The sequence below is a fragment of the Piliocolobus tephrosceles genome, chromosome 6 (assembly GCF_002776525.5).
Source record: "Piliocolobus tephrosceles isolate RC106 chromosome 6, ASM277652v3, whole genome shotgun sequence".
Taxonomy (NCBI): Eukaryota; Metazoa; Chordata; class Mammalia; order Primates; family Cercopithecidae; genus Piliocolobus; species Piliocolobus tephrosceles.
Window position 1 is genome coordinate 25,395,825 of NC_045439.1, and position 21,644 is coordinate 25,417,468.

Below are 21,644 nucleotides of genomic sequence, written 5' to 3' on the forward strand. Positions count from 1 at the left end.
CTAAATCTCATCTTGAATTGTAATCCAAACTGTAATCCCCAGGTGTTGTGGGAAGGACCTAAATCTCATCTTGAATTGTAATCCAAATTGTAATCCCCACGTGTTGGGGCACGGGCCTCGTGGGAGGTGACCAGATCATAGGGTGGTTCTCCCATGCTGTTTACATGATAGTGAGTGAGTTTTCATGATATCTGATGGTTTCATAAGGGGCTCTACCCCACTTTGCTTTGCACGTCTCTTTCCTGCTGCCATGTGAGAAAGAACCTGTTTGCTTCCCCTTCCACCATTATTGTAAGTTTCCTGACACCTCCACAGCCATGCAGAACTGTGAGTCAATTAAACCTCTTTCTTTTATAAATTCCCCGGTCTCAGGTATTTCTTCATAGCAGCATGAATACAAACTAATACAGAAGATTAAAGGGTAAAAAGAAACAGTGTACTTTTTTTCACCTGGGGGAAGGTGTGAATTTCCTCCTAGTGAGGGAACAACATAACTGACTCATGTGATGCAGGTAAGGATCATCCTGATTTTGCGGACAAAACTATGGAGACATGTTTTGAAAGGGCAAGTGAATAATCTCCTGTTATACACTTAGAGGCAACACTGGGCCTTTATCTAGGACTTACGACTTCAAATACAGCCTTTTTTTTTTTTTTTAAATGATGTTTCAAGGATATCATCTCGCAGAACTAAAAATAAATGTAAATATTCATTGTCTAATTCTCCTTCATTAGATTTCAAATAAAATAAACATTTAAATGAAAAATGTAACATTGCTGTCCAATGTGCAGTTTTCACAAATCAACAGATCAATAATTCAGCATGCAATTAGGTTCACTTAATCACTTGTCTACATTCTGGGTTTTTTTTTTCTTCCTCTAAGAAACATTTATTAATTCTCAATAAAAGCCTAGCACAGGACAATTGGCTTTCCTGTTACAACTAGCATTGCGGCAGGCACTCAGTTCCTGAGTCCACCCCTCATACAGTATATGGGAAATCGGCAGGGTGAGAGAAGGGAGTTCTCAGGTGAGGGAATGAGGAACAGAATAAGGGGAAAAGAAGACTTAAGTCTTCTGTTAAGGAAGATTTTTTTTCCAACCACTAATTTCCTTCCATTTTCCTAGTGTCCCCCTTCCTACCTCAATTATTCAACAGGCATTGGATTGTGGCATTTGACTGTGCTCCTCACCCTGCAGATATTTCCCCACACCCTGAACTGCCCCAGTTCATGAGTGAGAAGCATGCCAAGCCAGGAAACAATTTGAGGGCAATCAAAAAGCCAACTTTACATTTCATCTGCAAAATTAGATGGAACCAAAGGAGATGAGAACACTTCAGACCAGCATAAACCAAGGAGACTCAGTTGACTCAGATGTCAGAAGAGAAGCTGCCACAGCCAATTTATTGTTAGCTAAAACAATAAATTGAACAAGAATATTAGCCAAAAGCCTAGCTCTTCACCAGTCCCCAGCTTCTTTTTAACTCTTGTTTCAATTTGATTTTCAATTTTTTTCCTGTTTACTTTTAAGTGTCTATGTTGTGGGATCAGGAGGACCAGAGAGAGATCTCGGGGTATATACAGGAGGGTATCTTTATTATTGAGTGCACTCAGACTTAGCAGACTCAATGTCCAAAGACTGGGCCTAGAACAAAGACAGCACTTGGCTTTTATACACATTTCACAAAACGGGGTGGGCTAGCTTGAAGCAAGCTTACAGTGGCATGAAAGTAGGGATACAGAGGCAGGACAAACTCAGGATTGCACATGACCATTGCCAAGTAACCTGGATGTTCATTATCTAGGTTTTGCTCTAAAGAGCCTTGCACTGGTTTCTCTCATAACCTTCACTATGGTGCCCAGGCAGCTGTAGTTCAGGCCTACTCAGGCTTCTTATGACTTTCGTTGTATTTCTCAGATAAAACAGAATACTTGAAGTCAATAGTTACAGAGAACAGGGATCCATAAACTTATTCCATGAAACAAAGGAAAGTTTGTTTTCTTCTCCCTATATTGAGGGAGTGCTGGGAGAGTCTCTAGAGCACATTAGACAGTATTATCAAGACTCTTCCTGGGTCTGGGCTGTGCCTGTTGCTGCCTCTGGGACAAGTCAGCCTAATATAGGAAAGCTCATGTCTCTTTATTTTAAATTTTATTTTTCTTTAATGTCCTGCCTCAGCTATAGTTCAAAAAAATGTAAGGCAGTCCCCTTGATTTTGCCTAGGTTTGCTCACTCAAGTGGGTAGAGTGGGAAGAGATTAAGTAGAATATAAGTGAATAATTACTGGCCATCTATTAGGTGCACTATACTGCATACTCTGGGTGGTAGAAGGAAATAGTTGCTATTTATTTTAAAAACAAGATATGTATACATTGCCCAAGCCATCATTTTGTTACTATAAATTCTTTAAGTGCTATACAATCCCCAGGTGAAAACAGAGACTAATAAATAAGTAAATTAATTTTAAGGTAACATTTTAGGACAGGGTTCTATCACATAATACATTACTGATGTATCTTAACATTAAGTATTAATTTCAAGTGTAATGCATATTGATCTTTAAAAAGTTTATTTCATCTGACTATAGAGGTAATATATATTTATTGTAAAAACTTTGAAACACATTCATACAAAAAGGAAATGAATTTTCAGACAGCTGACCATCCTCCTGGAGGGTGGTGTGCCAAGGGAGGGTGTGGAAGCTCTGCGCCCCTCCTCCATACTTCACCCTATGCAAATCTTCGTCTCTATCTTTTGTAATATCCTCTATAATAAGCTGTTAAATGTAAAAAAAATTCCCATCATTTGATAATACAGAGAAAAACTATTTTTTTCTGTCTGTTAAGTGTGTTTATATATATACACACACACACACACACATATATATAAATAACATAATGACAAAAGCTTTTCTTATGTGATTAAATTGTCTATAGCAACAGATTTTTTTCTTTACAAGTCAGGGTCATGCTATGCTGCCCAGGCTGGAGTGCAATCACTATTCACAGGCAGGATCATAGTGCACTACAGCCTCAAATCCCTGACCTCAGCCAACCTTCCCACCTCAGTCTCCCAAGTAGCTGGGACTAAAGGCTCATGCCACCACACCTGGCTAGTATTTCATATTTGACCATTCTCTTAGCTAAGCATTTAAGTCCTTTCCAAATTCTGTCTATTATAAATAATTAACTCTGAAACAAATGGCTTTTTTACATTAACTTTTTCTCACTACTCTATTTTCTTAGGGAAAATGTACAGAAGTGGAATTACTGGGTCAAAAGTTAAAAGTCTGTCAAAGCTCTTGGTATACATTAGATCCTTAGCTTCCCCTGATTGTTAGACTGGCACTTACTTTTCATATTAATCTATGATATGAAAGTTCACAGAATAAATTATTTCCTATATTATCAAGGATTTTCAATGAGAGAAGTCTTAATTCTTTGATAATTATTAATGAATTATTATTAACATTTCAAATGTAACTGGAGGAAAGAAATAATCTATAACTGAAAGGCAATATTCATGATTTGATGTATCTTTTAATTTATTGAGAAATTAAAAATAAGAGATATTGAGGAGAGTTTGTAAGTATTCAGATTTTTGAAGCACATTGAAGAAAATTTAAATTATCAGCAGATTTTCCACTAAAAGTAGAACATTATAGAAGTGATTCTCTAAATTGCCTGGCAGGTGCATACAGCTACTTTCATGATTATTTAAGGATTGGTGCTAAAGCTGGTGATTTTGAAACCTCTGATGAATCCATTTGATTCAACTTAGTGGATCAGCAAAATAAAGTCTTATTATACTATAGGCAGAAGTCATACATTTTACCTATCCCAGTTGTAAAATTTTTAACTTATTTTTGATTTAAAAAGCTCACATAGGCCGGGCGCAGTGGCTCATGCCTGTAATCCCAGGACTTTGGGAGGCTGAGGCAGGAGGATCACGAGGTCAGGAGATCGAGACCATTCTGGTTAACATGGTGAAAACCCATCTCTACTAAAAATACAAAAAATTAGCCAGGCATGATGGCACACACTTGTAGTCCTAGCTACTTGGGAGGCTGAGACAGGAGAATCCCTTGAACCCAGGAGGTGGAGGTTGCAGTGAGCCTAGATTGCACCACTGCACTCCAGCCTAGGTGACAGAGCAAGACTCCGTCTCAAAAAAACCCAAAAACCAAAAACCAAAAAACCCCAAAAACACTCACATAAAAGTAAAAACATTCTTCTGAGGGCAGCATTTCTTTTTCTTTGCCTTTTTTTTTTTTTTTTTTTTTTTCTCTCTTTTGAGATAGGGACCTCATTTTGTTGCCCAGACTGGAGTGTAGTGGCATGATCATGGCTCACTACAGCCTCGACTTCGTAGGCTCAAGTGATCCTCCTGCCTCAACTTCCTGAGCAGCTGGGACTATCAGCAAGTGCCACTGTGCCCAGCTAATTTTTAAAAATATTTTTCATAGAGATGATGTCTCACTGTGTTGCCCAGGCTGGTCTCAAACTCCTGGGCTCAAGTCATCCTTCTGCCTCAGTCTCCCAAAATGCTGAGATTATAGGTGTGGGCCACCATGCCTGGCCAGCATTTTCTGTAATTATTGCAGGTATTTTAATTAAGGAGATTTATGGCATTGTAGTGGTTTTGGAGGCAGACATTTTTGCGTTCAAATTCTCAGTTTGAAATGTCTTAGCTAAGAAAACTTTGGCAAGAGCTCTGCAAGGTATGTATTACCATATTCATTTCACATAGCAGAAACTAAGGCTTGGTAAAAACTAGTGAGACAGTGTATGTGAAGTACTTTTAGTGAAGTGCGGGCCCACAAAAGGCATTCAGAACTTGGTAACTATTATTACTAGGAGTAACAACAGCAGCAGTCTGTATGTTATTGACTTTCTTAAAGAGAAAGTACAATAGAAAATGGAAGTGTCTAGTGTTTCATCATTTTGCAGATATAAATCTTTATTACATGCATGCTTTTCAGTCCAAACAGTATCCTCGCTGAAGTTACAACCCAGGGGAAATGATTTATATTCACTTAGGATCCTGAATAACTCATAGAGAGCCTACCATGCTTGTATTTTTTTCTTACAAATCCTCAATGCCTTTACCCATTGTTAACTGATATATAATTGCTACTTCCTCTGGCTACCTATTGTTGCATAACAAATTACCCCAGATTAAGTGGTTAAAATAACATTTTATTATAGCTCACAATTTTGTGGATCAGGATGCCAGGCAGTGCTAAGCTGGGTGATTCTTCTGCTCTATGTAGCCTCCACCAGGATCACTGGGTGTTATTCAGCTGGTGTCTGGAACAATTTGGAGGGTCCAAAAGGGTGTGCTTCTATGCCTGGCTTTTTGATGGGAATTGCTAGAAGTTTAGGCTCAGCTAGGCTTTTCTTCATCCCAGGATCTCAGGATCTTCCTACATGGTCTCTCCGTCAGTGCAGTTGGACATCTTACATGGTTGTTCAGGGTTCCAAGGATATAAAGTGAACACTGACAGTTCTCTTAAAGACTGGGACTAGAACTGGCATTGTATGACTTCTAACATACTCTATTGAAATATTAGAAAAAATGTTCAAATTTAAACAAACCAGCAACCCATAAATCCATGAAGTTCAGCAAACCTTAAGCAGGTTAAATATAAAAAAAACTCACCTAGGCATATTATGATTAAACAGTTGAAAAGTAAAGATATAGAAAAAGTTTTATAAGTAACCAGAGGGGAAAAAACACTTTACCTACAGGAGAATAATAACACGGATATGACTACTCATCAGAAAAAAAGAAGGCCAAAAGACACTGAAAGATATTTTCAAAGGGCTGAAACAAAAATGGCTTTGCTAGAATTCTATACTCAGCAAAAGTGTTTTTCAAATATTAAGATAAAATATATTTTCAGTAAATGAAACCTCAGAAAATTTGCTGCCAGTAGAACCACACTGAAATACTAAAAGTTTTTTGGGCTAAAGGGAAATAATTGGACCTACAGAAGGGCAGGGACACTGGAAATATTAAATATGTTGAGTGTACATAAATGACTATTTTTTTCTTTACTCAAAGTTAACATAATAATGTGTTATGAGGTTTATAACATATATAGGAATAAAATATATGACAACAATAGCATGAAAGATGGAAGAAGGTAAATGGAATTTGAATTTCTAAAGGTTCTTACATGATTACAGAGTAATATAATATTTCTAGGTAAACTGTGATAAGTTAAGGATGCATATCGTAATTTCTGGAGTAATCAAAAAAATGTTGCAAAGGACTAAAAAGCCAATGGAACACAATATTAATAAATAAAACCAAAAACAACTAGATTAATTCAAAAGAAGACAAAGGAGAAATAAAGGAAGAAAGAACAGAGAAGACAAAGCAAATAGGAAAATGGTAGACTGAAATCCAACCATATCAATAATTACAATAAATGTCATGGATTAAACACTCCAATTAAAAGGCTGAGATTTTTGGCTGCATATAAAAGCAAGATCCAATTCTGTGATGTTTACATGAAATGCATTTTAAATATAAAGATGTAGTTATTGAATCTGTTGTTTTGGCTGTAAAATTATAGTAACTACTTTAGAGAATTGTTGTGAGGATTAAATGAGTACATATGTGTTGAGCAATTAGTGTAGTGCTTGGGATATGGCAAATGCTCAATTAAGGTTGGCTAAACATATATGTGTGCATATGTGTGTGTACACACATATACTAAACATTCTGTCAATTAGATTTTTCATTAGCCTACTCTTCTAATTCATTATTGTTAAAATGCATGTTCAGAATACATTGTTTCACTTTTTTGTTTGTTTTAGTTTGATTTCCTCACAGCTTGGTGTAGGTGAATGGCACACAAAGCATTCTGCCTTATGGAGACTTCTTATTATCAAATATCTGCATTGTCGTAATAAGTTTTAGTAAGTTCTAAACCAAAAAGCATTCAAGGATAGATTCAAATGGGGATCTAACTTAAATGCAGGAGTGGCCTGAAGGGTATGTGTCTCTGTGTAGGTCATAATTAGGCTGAAAAAATAATCAGTAGAGTTAACTAGGCAGAGAGAGGGCGAGAAATAGATTTCTAGGCAGAGGCAAAAGCATGTGAATACCCTGAGATGAGAAAGATCTTGGACTGTTCAAAAAACCAAAGAACACAGGTGTGCAGGAGTGTATCATGATGAGAACCCAGAGGTGGGCAGGAACCAGCTGAACTTATGGGCCTGGATATTAAGATATTTGGATTTTATTCAAGAAAAATCATTCTGGCTGCTGTGAAGATACTGAATTAGAGGAGATTAACTGGAAATACTCAATTGGAGTTAAGATATAAAATTATTATAGTTCAAGCAAGAGATGATGGTGGCTTAAATAAGGTTGGTGGCAGTGGAGAGGAAGAGGATACATTTTCTGTGTATTAGGTAGTAGAATCAACAGGACATGGTGAAGGAGTAGAAGGGGGTGATGAAGAAAGAAGGTATAGTGATACCTCTCAGGTATCTGGGATTTGCATCAGGATGAAGGAAGTTGCCATTTATTGACTCAACATACACAGGAGTAGTAGATTTCAGGAGGACCATTAAGATTTCAGTTTTGGATATAAAATGTGAGATATGTGTAAGACGTCTGGGAAGAGAGGTCAAATAGACCAATAGGTATATACCAACACTAAGAAGGAGGGCCTGAACTAGATATGCAAATTTGGGGATTGTTAGATAAGATCACATAGCAGGAGAAGGTAGAGTGAAAAGAGAAGACGACACAGGATTGGGCCATGTGAAAACCCAATAAGTATAAGTGGGGAAGGGGAAGCAGCCAGCAAAAGATGATAGGAAAGACTGAACGGCATAGTTGGAGTCCAACCAGGATTGTGATATCACAGAGGCCAAGGGAAGAGGGTATGAATAAGAACAGAATGATCTACCATTTTGAATCTTGCATATAGCCTTTTAAGATGCAGTGGTCACAGGTTTAACTGTGTTAAACATACTGTATTTATTGAATGAATAGCTTTTTGTTTTTGGAGTGACAGTTCTAGGTCACAGACCTAATGTCAGTACTGTTAAGATGAAAATGTTAGATAAATTTAACAGTTTAATTGAGCAAAGAATAATTCATGAATCAGGCAGCCCCCTAACGAGAATAGGTTCAGAGAGACTCTGGTGCTGCTGTGTGATAGAGAATTTCTGGAGGTGGGAGTGGAAAGAAGGTGATATACAGAAAACAGAAGTGAGGTATAGAAGCAGCTGGATTGGTTATAGCTCAGTATTTGCCTTATTTGAACATTGTTTGAACAATTGGTCACCTGTGATTGGCAGAAACTCAGTGACTGGTAAAAAAGTAAGTTATGGTCTGTGGTCTGTTCACATACCCAGTTAGGTTATAGTCCACTGTGTACAGAGAGGCCTTTAGGCCAAATTTACAAGGAGGCAGCTTTAGATTAAAGAGTGCTTACATTCTAATACTCTAATTCATATCACAGAACAAAATCTAAACGTGAATTGGGAAGCCATCTCAGAGGATGTATATAGAGCTCCGTAAGACTGGACAGGTACTGGCAGGGATAATTAGAAGTGACAATGGTAAACTAACTGCTCAGCTTTCTATTTACCAAATCACAGGACCAAAAAAAGTCAGTTTCGAAGGGCGGCTTAGAAAGAAAACACACTTAGGAAATGGAATAACATTGTGTTATTTTACTGCTGATGTAGTCCTCATTGGAGCTTTTCAATAAATGCTGGCAATATACATTGGCATTTGAAATGTCTATTCATAAGTTTAATATCTACATATCTATCCTTGCAGCAAATCCAACACAATAAAGAGCTCTCTTTCCTAAACAAATCAGAGGGCTTTAATGCTATACTGAGGAATCCCAGGAAAGTTTGGTTGATGGTACTTATGTGATGTATAAATTAAACAAATCATTCTATACTGATACTCAGTTTCATGCCTTATACCCACAAAACCATTCTCAATTCCTTGGGCAAAGATGAGTGATCTTTCAGCTCTATTTTTCTCATGAAAGTTATAATGCTTTGTATATAGTCACTGCTTAATAAATGATTATAAAACAAATGTATTAAACATTTGGGTGGCATGCATGCAAAAATCTTCACTAATCTTTTCTATTGACCAAAACCATTTGCAGACAATAATGTCAGATACATATTAGAAACATTTGAAGAATATAAGTTGCATTATTCTTTAAATTTTTAAGATATTAGATTCTCAATATCTCAAGTATATAAGCAAATGGTCTTTTAATAATTTATTTTTAAACTGATTCTCTTTTTAATTACTGTATTTAATAGTTTGGTTTAGGAAGTTAACACTTTTGCTCAGAGTAGACAACTGAATATTTACTTAAAAAAACTTATAAATAACAACTGGAATCTTTGTGAGAAAAAAGGTCATAATAAAAACAAAATGAGGCCGGGCGCGGTGGCTCATGCCTGTAATCCCAGTGCTTCAGGAGGACGATGGGATCACGAGGTCACGAAATCAAGACCATCCTGGCTAACACGGTGAAATCCCGTCTCTACCAAAAACTACAAAAAATTAGCTGGGCGTGGTGGCGGGCTCCTGTAGTCCCAGCTCCTTGGGAGGCTGAGGCAGGAGAATGGTGGGAACCCAGGAGGCGGAGCTTGCAGTGAGCCTAGATCGCGCCATTGCACTCTAGCCTGGGTGACAGAGAGAGACTCCGTCTCAAAAACAAAAACGAAACAACAACAACAACAAAATGACTGCTTTTAAGATCAGTAGGGTTTATATAGGACTTCACTACAAATTAATTGCTTTTGTTTTTGATGAGGGGGCAAAGAAGCAAAAATGGTTTGATAAATGGATATCACATTTGGAGTCAGAAGATTTGGTTTTCAGTTTTGTAGACTGTTGTTGTCTTTACCGTACTGGGGATCCTCAGCCTTCCTGGGCCTCAGTGTTATTTTATTTTCTTTGGTTTTAATGTACTGCTCTGTTATAAACTTCTTATGAAGGATACATAAATGATTTATTTTTAGCCTTCTTTTCTAATATATGTTGTCTTAAGGCTATATGTTTTCTTCTGAGCATGACTTTGACTCATCCCACAGGTGTTAATATGTCATATTTTTATTATCATTTAGTTAAAATTATTTTCTAATGTTTATTATGATTTCTTCCTTAATCCTATGGTTAATTAGAAGTCAGAGTTATTTAGAAGTTAGGTTATTTACATGCTGATTTTAATTTTTTTTGTAATCTATTGAGACTTGCTTTTATGGCCCCACATGCAGTCAATTTTAGCAAATGTTCCATGTGTCCTTGAGAAGAATATATACTCTGCAGTTGTTGGATACAATATTTTTTATAAGTCAATATAATCAAGTTTGTAAATTATGTTCAAATCTTTTTATTAATTTTTATCAGTATATTTACTATTTTGGTGTGCTTGTTCTATCAGTTATTGATAAAACTATATTAAAACAAGCTCTCACTATGATTGCCAATTATTGTTTATCTTTTTAGATCTACCAGTTTCTGCTTCATACGGTTTGAAGCTATGCTCTTATAGACATTAAATTTAGAATCACTATATCTTATATAGTGATTCCTTTAATCATTATGAAATAATTACTCTACTTCCTTAGAGTAAGGCTTTATGCTTTATATATATGTATATTTACATCAGTTTTCTGTTAGTTACTGTTTGCATTTTATGTATTTTTATCTTTTCACTTTCAACCTTTCTATATAATGTTTAAAATGTCTCTTGTAAGCAGCATACAGCGAGTATTAAAAATTAACCAATCAATCTTTGTATTTTGCTTAGAGTATTTAGTCCTTCTACATTTAATGCAGTTAATGTGAATGCTGATTATTTGGAGTTAAATCTACTATTTATTCCAGAAACTCTCTTTTTCTTACAATTTCTTGCTTTTTACATATTAATTAATTAATTTCATTATTTCATTCCCCACTGCTATTAGCCTATTAGTTATCCAGTCTTCTACAAGCATTTTAGTAGCTGCCCTGTGGGTTAAAACATTTATTTATGATTTATAAAAGTTTAATTTCAGTTAGTACTTTTACCACTTCTCAGATAATTCAAAGACGTTTAGAACACTTTAACATTATTTATAATGTCCTATACTTTTTTAAAAAAGCTATTGCATATTTTAATTCTATTCATACAAGCAGTTCTACTTTGCATGGCTCCAATACACATGAAGTTCAGTCACCATGATTTAATCAAATGTAAATGATAACTGTCCTCAACAACATCCCTCAAGTTTCAGTTACCATAGTATATTAACTACTAATCACTGAATAAAGTACAAACTTTGTTGCCAGCTCTTCAGTCCACAGATCACTATGTAAATAACAGATGCGCATTATAATAGGTGACCAACTACATCTCTCCTTTCAAAGTCATTGATGGTTGCTCACTGGGCATCTCTTGCTCAGTTCATTCACAAACAATAAAGCATGTCATTGTGTTTCCTATGTGTTTGCCAGTAATCACCTCATATGACATTGCCTAAAAATGGCTAATTGAAAGAGTGAATTTACCAATAAAGATGAAAATGAAGCAAAGAAATGAAATGTAATGTTACTGAAAAGGAAATCCAAATGAAATGTAAATGGAGTCATAGAATAAATCACTGGCATGAAAATGTTGATACCACCACCATCTGAGACTATTTATTTATTTATTTATTTATTTATTTATTTATTTTAGAGACCAAGTCTTGCTCTGTCATCCAAGCTGGAGTGCAGTGGTGTGATCATAGCTCACTGCAGCCTTGAATGCCTGAGCTCAATTAATCCTCTCACCTCAGCCTCCTGTGTAACTGGGACCACAAGTTTGAATTACCATGCTCAGCTAATTTTGCTGTTTTTTTTTTTTTTTTGGTAGAGACAGGATCTCACTATGTTGTCCAGGCTGGCTGGGAAACTCTAGGTATTTAATCAGAGGAACTTAGTGATGGGAGAAAAATGGATGCAAAGGATAAAGATGTCCCAAAAGATACAATGATGGTAAAAAAAAATTTCACATTAAAGAAATACTTGAAAATATTTTATAATATTTAAAAAGCAAAGGATAAAATGATGGAAGCTAATCTAGACTTAGAAAGAAGTATGACAATTTGCCAGGGTGTTGAAAAGATATTCTCTTGTAACTTATATAATAAAGATAAAAGGTCAAGCACTGTCTAAGCTACTCTTGATAAGTTTTTACAAAGCAGTAAAGCATTTTACTTGTAAGTGTTTCTAATGTTGACAATTACAGTATGTGAAATATTAGTTTTATTATTTTTTCCTTTCCATTTATAACTGACTGAGAAATTTTAATGTTTTCATAAAAGCTTTTAGAAGTCACAACATAATTTTTCTTATTGATTATTAAGATTGCTTAATACACTTTCAGTCTGCACAATTTTATGATCCCATACTATCATGCAGAGCAAAGAACAGTATTTTAACTCCCCTAAGACATTATTTCATTTTGTGCAGTCAAGATTCATTTATATTTACCCATATATTGACCTTTTCTGTTGCTTTTCATTTCTTCCTGCACAGAAATGTGTTAGCATGTGGAATCGCTTTACTTTTGTCTTAGTAATTCCCATTAGTAGTTCCTTTATTATGAGTCTAATGGTAATAAATTCTTTCAATTTTTGTTTGCTTGAAGTATCTATCTTTTTCTAATTTTAAATAATCTTTTGGTCGGGCTGGCAGATATTTGCTGTTTTGCTGTTCACAAATATCTTTCTATTGTTTTATAAATTCTATGATTTCTGTTGAAAAGTCAGCTATTAGTCTTGTTACATTCTTGAAAGTATTATTTATTATTTTCTTGCTGCTTTTTTTTTGAGACGGAATCTCGCTCTGTTGCCCAGGCTGGAGTGCAGTGCAGCTCACTGCAACCTCCGCCTCCCAGGTTCAAGTGATTCTCCTGCCTCAGCCTCCCGAGTAGCTGGGATTACAGGCACATACCACCATGCCCAGCAAATTTTTGTATTTTTAGTAGAGATGAGGTTTTACCATGTTGGCCAGGATGGTCTCGATCTGAATTTGTGATCCACCCACCTTGGCCTCCCAAAATGCTGGGATTACAGGCATGAGTCACTGTGCCCAGCCTTGCTGGTTTTTATAATTTTCTTTTTGTCTTTGGTTTTTAGCAATTTTACTATGATGTGGCTCGATGTGGCTTTCTTCATATTTATCCTTTTGGGGTTTGCAGTACTTCTAACATATGTGACTTGGTGCCTCTTAAGAGTTTTGGAAAGTTTCTTTCAAATATTGCTTCTCTCATTCTTTCTCTCTTTTCTTGGGATCTAACAGGTTAATAATTTAATCATAGGTATGCTAGACTTTTTATTGTGCTACATATTTCTTATTTTCTCTTTCTCTCCATGCTTCAGACTGATTATAGTCTTCTGACCTATCTTCCAGATTACTAATTCTCCATTGAGCTATGTCTAATCTCTTGTTAAACTCATGTATTTAGATTTTGTTATTGACTTTTTAGATTCTAGAGTTTACAACTGATCTTTTTTTTTATCATTTTCAGTTTTATTCTGAAATTCTCTCTTGTCATTTAAATTTTTGAACATGCTAGTTATTTTGAAGTCTGTGTCTGATAACGCCAATGTTTGAACTTCCTAAGGATCATTTTCTGTTGTCTATCTTCTCTTGATTTTTTTGCCCCGCAAACTTTTGAGTTATTTTTGATTGATTCAAAGCTAGGCTTTAGTCTTTGCAAGGGCTGATCTATTCACAGTTTTCCCATACTTCTAAGATGAAGCTCTTCAGTGATCTCAACTAAAACCCTGGATTGTTTACTAGGAACAATCTTTCTTGGCAAGCCCTGAACCCAAATTTTGATTTTCCTAGCCCTAATAGATGCTTAAACCTCTGGTCAGTTTCCTAGCCCTTAAGCTGTTGCTTACAATTCAGGAAATACCTCAAGGGGAAAAATAACCAAATGATCTTTTTGGGATTTGCTTATTGCCCATTGAGTTCTTACTGTCTTCGTAACACTCTAATATTTTCAAACATTTTAAAAAAGATTCAGCTCCTTAAGTTATTCTCAAACTAATAGTTGATCTGATGTAAGGTAGCTTACCATACTTGGAAGCAGTATCTTGGGCTTCAATATTCTTGAAAGCATCTTAATGTAGTGGATAGGGAATAATTTTTAAGTAATACATTTATGGTATAAAGATTCTGCCCTTATCCCTTAGTAACTGTTTGACCAAGGAAAACATATTTAGCCTCTCTGCATTTATGTTTTTCTTATATAAATAATGGAAATAATTGTATCTGCTTCACAGGGTTGTTTTAAGGGTTAAATAATAACCAGACAAATAACACTCATGCAATGTTTAATGTAATGTTAGGATATACTAAGTATTTATAGATAAGTATTTTTGTTTCTTCATCAAGAAAATCGAGTTAATGATTAGTAATACATAGCTGCTTAAAATAATGCTAATACATAGCTGCTTAAAATAATGCAATGTGATTATTTATGTGACACTTTTTGTAGATTGTAATCTACTAGAGAAATAGAAAAATTATTCTGAGGTATATTGACTGGTTTTCATTTGCTAGATATAATTCAATATTTATGATAAACATGAAGTTGCAACTCTTATTACACTTATTTTGCAAATGAGGCTAGGAAAGGTTACATGACTTGTCCAAGGGGAGATAAGGAATAGGCAGAGATGCTGGTGTTCAGACCCAACTCTGACCCACTACAGAACTAGGGTTATTACATTCCCTACTGTTCTAATCTCACTAAGCAACTCTTCTCTTTCCAAATTAAGGAAAATACGCCAGCTTTGTAGAATCTTGCACAGATCATAGAATCAAGTAGTTACTCAGTAAGTACTTATTGTCTCACTGACATTCACATCAATAAAATATGCTGACACAGTAGTAATAGAACAGATAGTGGTTCAAGAACAGAACTTTTAAGGTTGTCTAACTTCCAGCTATGGAATTGAGGTGTAATGAAGATGAATTAACATAAATTGAGAATGAGAACAGGTTAATAATTTACTCATAGACAGAAGTTTTGACTCACAATCTAGAAACCAGCTCCCATTGCCATCTGGAGCCCCAAGATTATCAGTCAAGAGTGGTTGTGGCTTAGGTCTATGCTGCACTTTTCCTTGTACTTACATGTGAGTCACTTTACTCAAATTGTAGAAGGAGTGTGATTCGAGCTGCTGCAGAGTTGCATCTATAGACAAGTAGCTGAATGTCAGAAAAATATAAGACAAAATAGACAGTTACTAGGGTTGTAAACTTCAAACATACTATTTTTGACATAACTTTTTTGTTATGGGTTTCCCAGATCATGCAACATGTATAACTCTCATAGATTCTGCCTAATTATGTTAAAATTGCTTACTACTTTTTTTCAGATCTTGTGATACCTGAATTCTTCCTGTATATTAACTCCTATTTATCCTAAGTTCTCATTTAACTGTCATTTCCTTCAGAAACTTTCCCCAAACCCCCTGATTAAAATTTCCCGTATGTATATGTAGGGATATATATACATATGGTGTCACCCTGTGGAATGTTCCACTGGAGAATTGTGGTTTTCTCTTCATCTTCTTTGAAACTACGTGTCTGATTCCATGTTATTAGACATTCCATTAAAAATGATGCTTCTTATTCGCTCTAGTGTTCTTTTCTGATGCTTGTGTTTTTTTTGTTTTCTATTTTGAGGAACTCTTCCATTTTAAAGGAACTCTTCTATTGCCTTTAAAATATACAGATGTCTAAGACCTGGTCTAGGGTAATTAAATCAGAGTTTATGAAGGATGAGTCAAGTACTTTTTTTTTCAAAAGCTTCTTAGCTGATTCTAATGTGTAGGCAATTTTGAGAACCACTGACCTATAGTTTGAATTGAATCTGCCATACATATGTATATATATGGTATATATACAGGGATATATATATATAGTGAGATATCACTATATATCACTACAGACTCCTTTCACTAATTATCACAGTGCAAACTTTCCATTCTTTGGGTAATATTTATGGTGTCTCACTAGACTGTAAATTCTCTGAAATGCAGAACTGTGTCTGTTTTTGGCCACTGACTCTTGAGTGCCTTTCAGAGTGCTTGGCATGTTGTAGACTCTTATTAAGCGACTGAATGACTAGAAGAGTTCCTCAAAATAGAAAAAAAAAAAAAAAAAAAAACCCACGGGCATCATCAGAAAAGAACACTAGAGTGAATAAGAAGCATTTTTAATGGAATGTCTAATAACATGGAATTAGACGTGTAGTTTCAAAGACGAAGAGAAAACCACAGTTCTCTAGAGGAGCATTGCACAGGGTGACCACATACTCCCTTAAGACTTCTCTTCGTGATTTTAAATGAAACTGAAAATTCAAGCTCCGTCTTAAACTTTGTAAGCAAAAAGTAATTCAGATAAAAGCTTCAAGTACTGAAAAAGGAAGAGAAATTCCTAAATAATACAACTTGTCAAGAACATATAAGGAATGTTTCAAATAGTTTCCTCAAATTCCATCTTGTGCTGAGAATGACTAATGCGGCCAAACTCAATGACCACTTTCTGTTGAGAGGTATTTCTATGACATTTGTGAAAATGAACAATTGACAGCTGGTTTCCAGCTAGCCATAGCAGAGATTCTCAACCCTGGACATGCAATTAAACTACTTGAAGGGCTTTTAAAATACACAGATGTCCAAGACCTGGTCTAGGATAATTAAATCAGAGTTTATGAGGGATGAGTCTTTTACTTTTCAAAAGCTTCTTAGCCGATTCTAATGTGTGGGCAGTGCTGAGAACCACTGGCCTATCGTTTGAATTGAATCTGCCCATAAAATATCCTCATCAATGCAATGTTTACAAGAGGAGTGCTGATTGTTCCATTCTGAGTTTTTATCTTGGTTATTATGAGTATTCTAATGGCTTTGTGCTTTCTATTTTGAATTACCCATTCTCTAAACAATTATCCTTTGATTTACCCAGTCTCTTAACCCTTTGCCTCTTGTGGATAATAACACATAAATTTTTTTGATACAAATATATTTCTAACATAAAGGAAACAATGAAACAGATTGAAAAGAATTAATGTACCATGTAGAGACTGTGGGGATTTATCAGGGATGAAGCTGAGCCAGCTAGCAGAGCAAGATTCATTTTTCAAGGCTGCCAACTTGTTTTCCTAAGCAACTTTTCCATTGCTCCAAATCTTCTACTGAATTTCTTAGTTAAGAAGTATGAGTCTTTCTCAAGATTCCAGAAGGATAGTCACTTGGCCCATATTATCAAATGGAAGTTCCAGTTTCTCCAACCTAATGACACCTCTTTGAAGGGCTGTGATAGCTTGGTTGTAAAGACAACTGGTAGGAATCGTTTATTCAGTGGGATAAAAATTGTGATTCCCTGCTTACTTACCCCATTCTATAACTATGAAAAATCAGATCCTACTTCTTCTTCATATGTAAATACCATATAATCATTACAGTCACCATATGACTTATCATTCAAACTGGGCTATTTTTGTGAGTTAAAGCAAGGTGCTGTTAACAATTATGCCAGAATACCAAGTGGGAATTTGAACCATCTCAGACGAACCTAGCTTCATCCTATTGATCTCTTTTATTCTCCCCAAGATATATCAAATCTTTAATTATTATTCAGGTATGTATATGTGCTTTTATTCCACAAATATGTATTGAACATTAATTGTATGACAGACATCCTTCTGGACAATGACAAAAAAGGCCTGTTCCCTACCTTCAAGGAACTCACAGTACTCAGAGATACAGATTAACATACAAGGTAAATGGGATTAACACAAGGTGTTAAGTGCTTGATAGAGTTCAGGGAACCCTATTACTTAACCCAGACTGGAGAATCCAGCAGTCTCCCTGGGGGAAGCCTCAGTGGAGCCTTCAGATCTGTTTGGGTGTTTCCTATATCTCAGTCAACCAACCCTCTTCTTATTGCTCATCACTTTTATTTCAAATCTTCTCATCAAATTTCTAACTCTGCCACTTCCATCTTCCATCTTCTTAGATGTCTTTTAATAATTTGATAAGTTATAGAAATGTTTGAAACTTTAACATGAGAATGCCTTGAATTCCCAACAAATAAGCCTGTTAGTTTACCTGTATCTGTCCCATCTTTTCCTACAACTGAGACAGTTAAGTAAAAAAGGGCTCCGTAGCAGAACCTTCAACTGCCTGTGCCCTGGGAGAAGTGTGTACTGGGGTGGAGCTTTGGAAGTTCATTTATAGTGGGGAGGAGCCTGGCCTCTCCTGTTCTGAGGTGGTACCTGGGATTCAATCTGTGAGGCGGGAAACGGGCTAGGAGGACTCTCGCTTTGCTGAGAGTCCCTGTTTCCCTTTTTTCCCCTTTTACCCAATAAATTCTATTTTTATCACTTTTCAAAGTGTCTGTGAGCCTAATCTTTTATGGCCATGTGACAAGAACCTGGCTTTTAGGTGAACTAAGAAGAAAGTCCTACAACATAACTTTCCTGTTATGATGTAAAAAGTGACCATCTTCCCATAGAAGGCCAATCTCTCTATTTGGCTCTCATCCCCTCCTGCCTCTTCAGGGACCACATGCTCTTAAAATTGTTCTTTCTTCACTCTCTTTAGCTTCTCCCTCTCTATGGATGCCTCCTCCTGGTCCCAGTTACACCCACTTATTTGTGACTTTTAATCTCTACCTGAATCTCTCCCTGTGTGCCCCCTTATACCCAGAACTCCCAATCCTCTTTACTCTATTTTTTTCTTTGTCCCATACACTTATTTCCTTCTAAATTAGTATCTAATTTGCTTATTTATTGTGTTTTTGGTTCATTGTCTATTTCCTCCCATTCAAATGGAAACTCCATGGGGACATGGATCTTTGTCTGTTTGTTCCCTGATATATCACCAGCTCTCAGAGCAGTGATTGGCACATGGTAGGGGCTGAACAAATATTTGTCAAATGAACGAAAAAATTCTGTCTATGTCCTGATATGTACTCAATGCCATACACCCCAAATTGAATTCCTAACACACCCTCTGACCCTCCACAGCAAATATACAAAACACTTCTCTGCCTAAATAAATGTGCTCATCAACCACACAGATGTCCTAATCAGAAACTTGGATGCATTTCTTTTCCATCTCCCACCATCTCCAAATCAGTCAACTTTGAAGTTTATCAGCCCTCCCTTATTTATATCTCAAATCTCTATCCTTTTTCATTATTCCCACTCAATGGTCATCCTTCAGTTTCCCATCCCGTCCTTTGGGCGCTGCATCAGCCTCTTCACTAGCTTCCTGCCTACAGCCTTGCTCCACTTCCAACCATCACTCCACTGCAAAGCCAAGGGAATGTTTCTCAAATGAAAATCTGACTGTTTCACTTGCCTGCTTGAAACCATTGAATGGCTCTGCCCTTAGGGAAGATTTCAAACTCCTTCACATGATTTACAAGACTCTGTACTAACTTAGACCCAAGTTTTATGTTTTTCTATTGCCCACCTCCCCGCCTAAGCTCTACCTCCAAGAAACTTTTAATTCTTCAGAAAGCCCAGAATTTTCCCTTCTGCTTTTTGCTATGTAAGGCAGATCACAGGTCAGGTGCTATTCTTTTTTTTCAGAAAGTCTTCTCCAACTCCTCTCCCTGCTCCTGTTTAGGTAATGGACCTCTTATGTGAGTTTTCATTATCACCCAATAACTGACCCCATCATGACACTCATCACTCTCTTAGGAATAAAACTGAACCTCTGTGAGTTTTGTCTACTGTTACACACGGAACATCTAGCAAAGTGCCAGGCACAAAGTAGGGCTCAATAAATATCTGTTGAATGAATGAAGTAATGGCCAAGCTGCTAGGACATGCAAGTAGAGACACCAAATAGGCAGTTGTATAAGGTAGATGAGGGAAAAGGAAGAGCTAAAGAATTCGAGGTTTTTAGCTTATAGGATGCTAAAGTGGTGCTGTTAAAAGAGAAGGAACAGCTTGGGAGGAAGATGATGTGTTTATTTTGGATATGCTGATTTTGAAGAGCCTGTGAGACATCAAAGTGGTAATGTTTGGAAATTAGCTGTATTAGGAAATAGTGCAGCCAAAGGAATGGGAGTGTTTACTCAAGGAGAGTGGGATATAGAGGAATTAGAACAAAATATATAAAGAAAGAGCTGGTAATTAAGTAGCTGGCAGAATTAAAATAGGAAGTCAGGAAAGGAGACTGAGGAAGAGTAGCCAGGTGAGACAAGAAGAGGAATGAGAGAGGAATATGAAGGAAAACACAGAGGCAAGAATCTGAAAGAGGAAGGACTTGTTAGCAACATAGAAAACTGCAGAGATGTTCAATAGGATGGTCTCTCAGTCGCAGCACTGCTGACATTTTGGAATAGATAATTCTGTTATGGGGAATGTCCTATGAACTGTAGAATGTTTAGCAGCAACCTTCACTTTTACCCACTAGGTGCCAGTAGCAGCCCCGTCTCTACCAAAAATGCTAAATTCTTCTAGGGGTAGAGAATTGCCTGTGGTTGAGAACTACTGAAATGACAGAAACACTAACAAAATGGCCATGGAGTAAGTACATTTAGCCAAAAACTGCACAGATTGCTTCTGGTTATATTATTTCACATGCCTGAATTATCTGGATTGCCTGTCAAAATCAATTAAGTGAAATAAAGATCTGCTTCATTTCATTCACTCTTTGTCAACCCAATATGGAAAATCCCTTTTCTCCTCACTCTAAGGGGATAGCAATTCCATTTTTAAGGTTTAGAATTATTTTTAATTCTCTTTTAACGCAAGAGAGATTTGAAACCATTGGCTATGTGTATAATAAAATGTAAATATTTGTATTAGTAGTGAAAAGTGATTCAAGAATTGGTGACTAGGACAGATGGATGTTTGTCTATCTGTATATCTGTTTAGCTTATAAACTATGGGATGTTTATAGGAGAGATTTACAGCTAAGGTTTTGCCACATCCCAAGGTATATTAAAATACATCGAGAATTATGAAATTCTCAAAACCAAATGAATTTAAATTTCATTTAGGTTTTAAAAAATCATATAGGAATTAGGGAGTGGAGATATAGCAAAGTCAAATAAAAATTATGTACATAAAATTGTCATATACATTGAAAATGTAACTGCCATTGATTTATGCAAGTGTAATAGCGAGTATTTTTCTTGATAGGACACATTTAGAGAATAACATATCACAAATGCAAACTTCTCTTTATATTAAAAAAAAACTTACATTCTGGAAATATTGGGCAGACTAGAAAATGCGTGACTTGGAATGGTTCTCAGGTGAGTCTCAACAAGCTTCCTGTGAAAATAACAATTACACAATTAGAGTTTTAATCTTTGGGCCTTTCTAATAATTCACCTTAATTATAAAAACACATTATTAAAAAGCATGACAGTTTTTACCTATGTTTCCTTACACATAATCAACAAAAAAATTCAACAAACATACCAAAGAACCATATGTATACATTTTTTCTCCCAATAAGAATTGAGTGTGAGATTCAGATGCAGAAAATAAATCATCAAACCTCATCTATGAATTAGCAGTAAACTAATATGTCTTGCCTTGCATCACACTTTATTTGTTA

The 21,644-nt window shown here is 35.9% G+C and overlaps 1 protein-coding gene across 3 annotated transcripts in view; it reads right to left on the reverse strand.

Annotated features, from left to right (window-relative positions):
* Positions 1 to 21,644, reverse strand: part of TSHR (thyroid stimulating hormone receptor) — a 183,542-nt gene that overhangs the window by 51,348 nt on the left and 110,550 nt on the right. For all 3 annotated transcript variants that reach the window (XM_023185143.2, XM_023185162.2, XM_023185154.2), the window contains exons 2-3: positions 21,284 to 21,355; positions 15,187 to 15,261 (exon numbers count right to left, since the gene is read on the reverse strand). In XM_023185143.2, the coding sequence (XP_023040911.1) occupies positions 15,187 to 15,261; positions 21,284 to 21,355 (147 nt within the window). The remainder of the gene's footprint in view (positions 1 to 15,186; positions 15,262 to 21,283; positions 21,356 to 21,644) is intronic.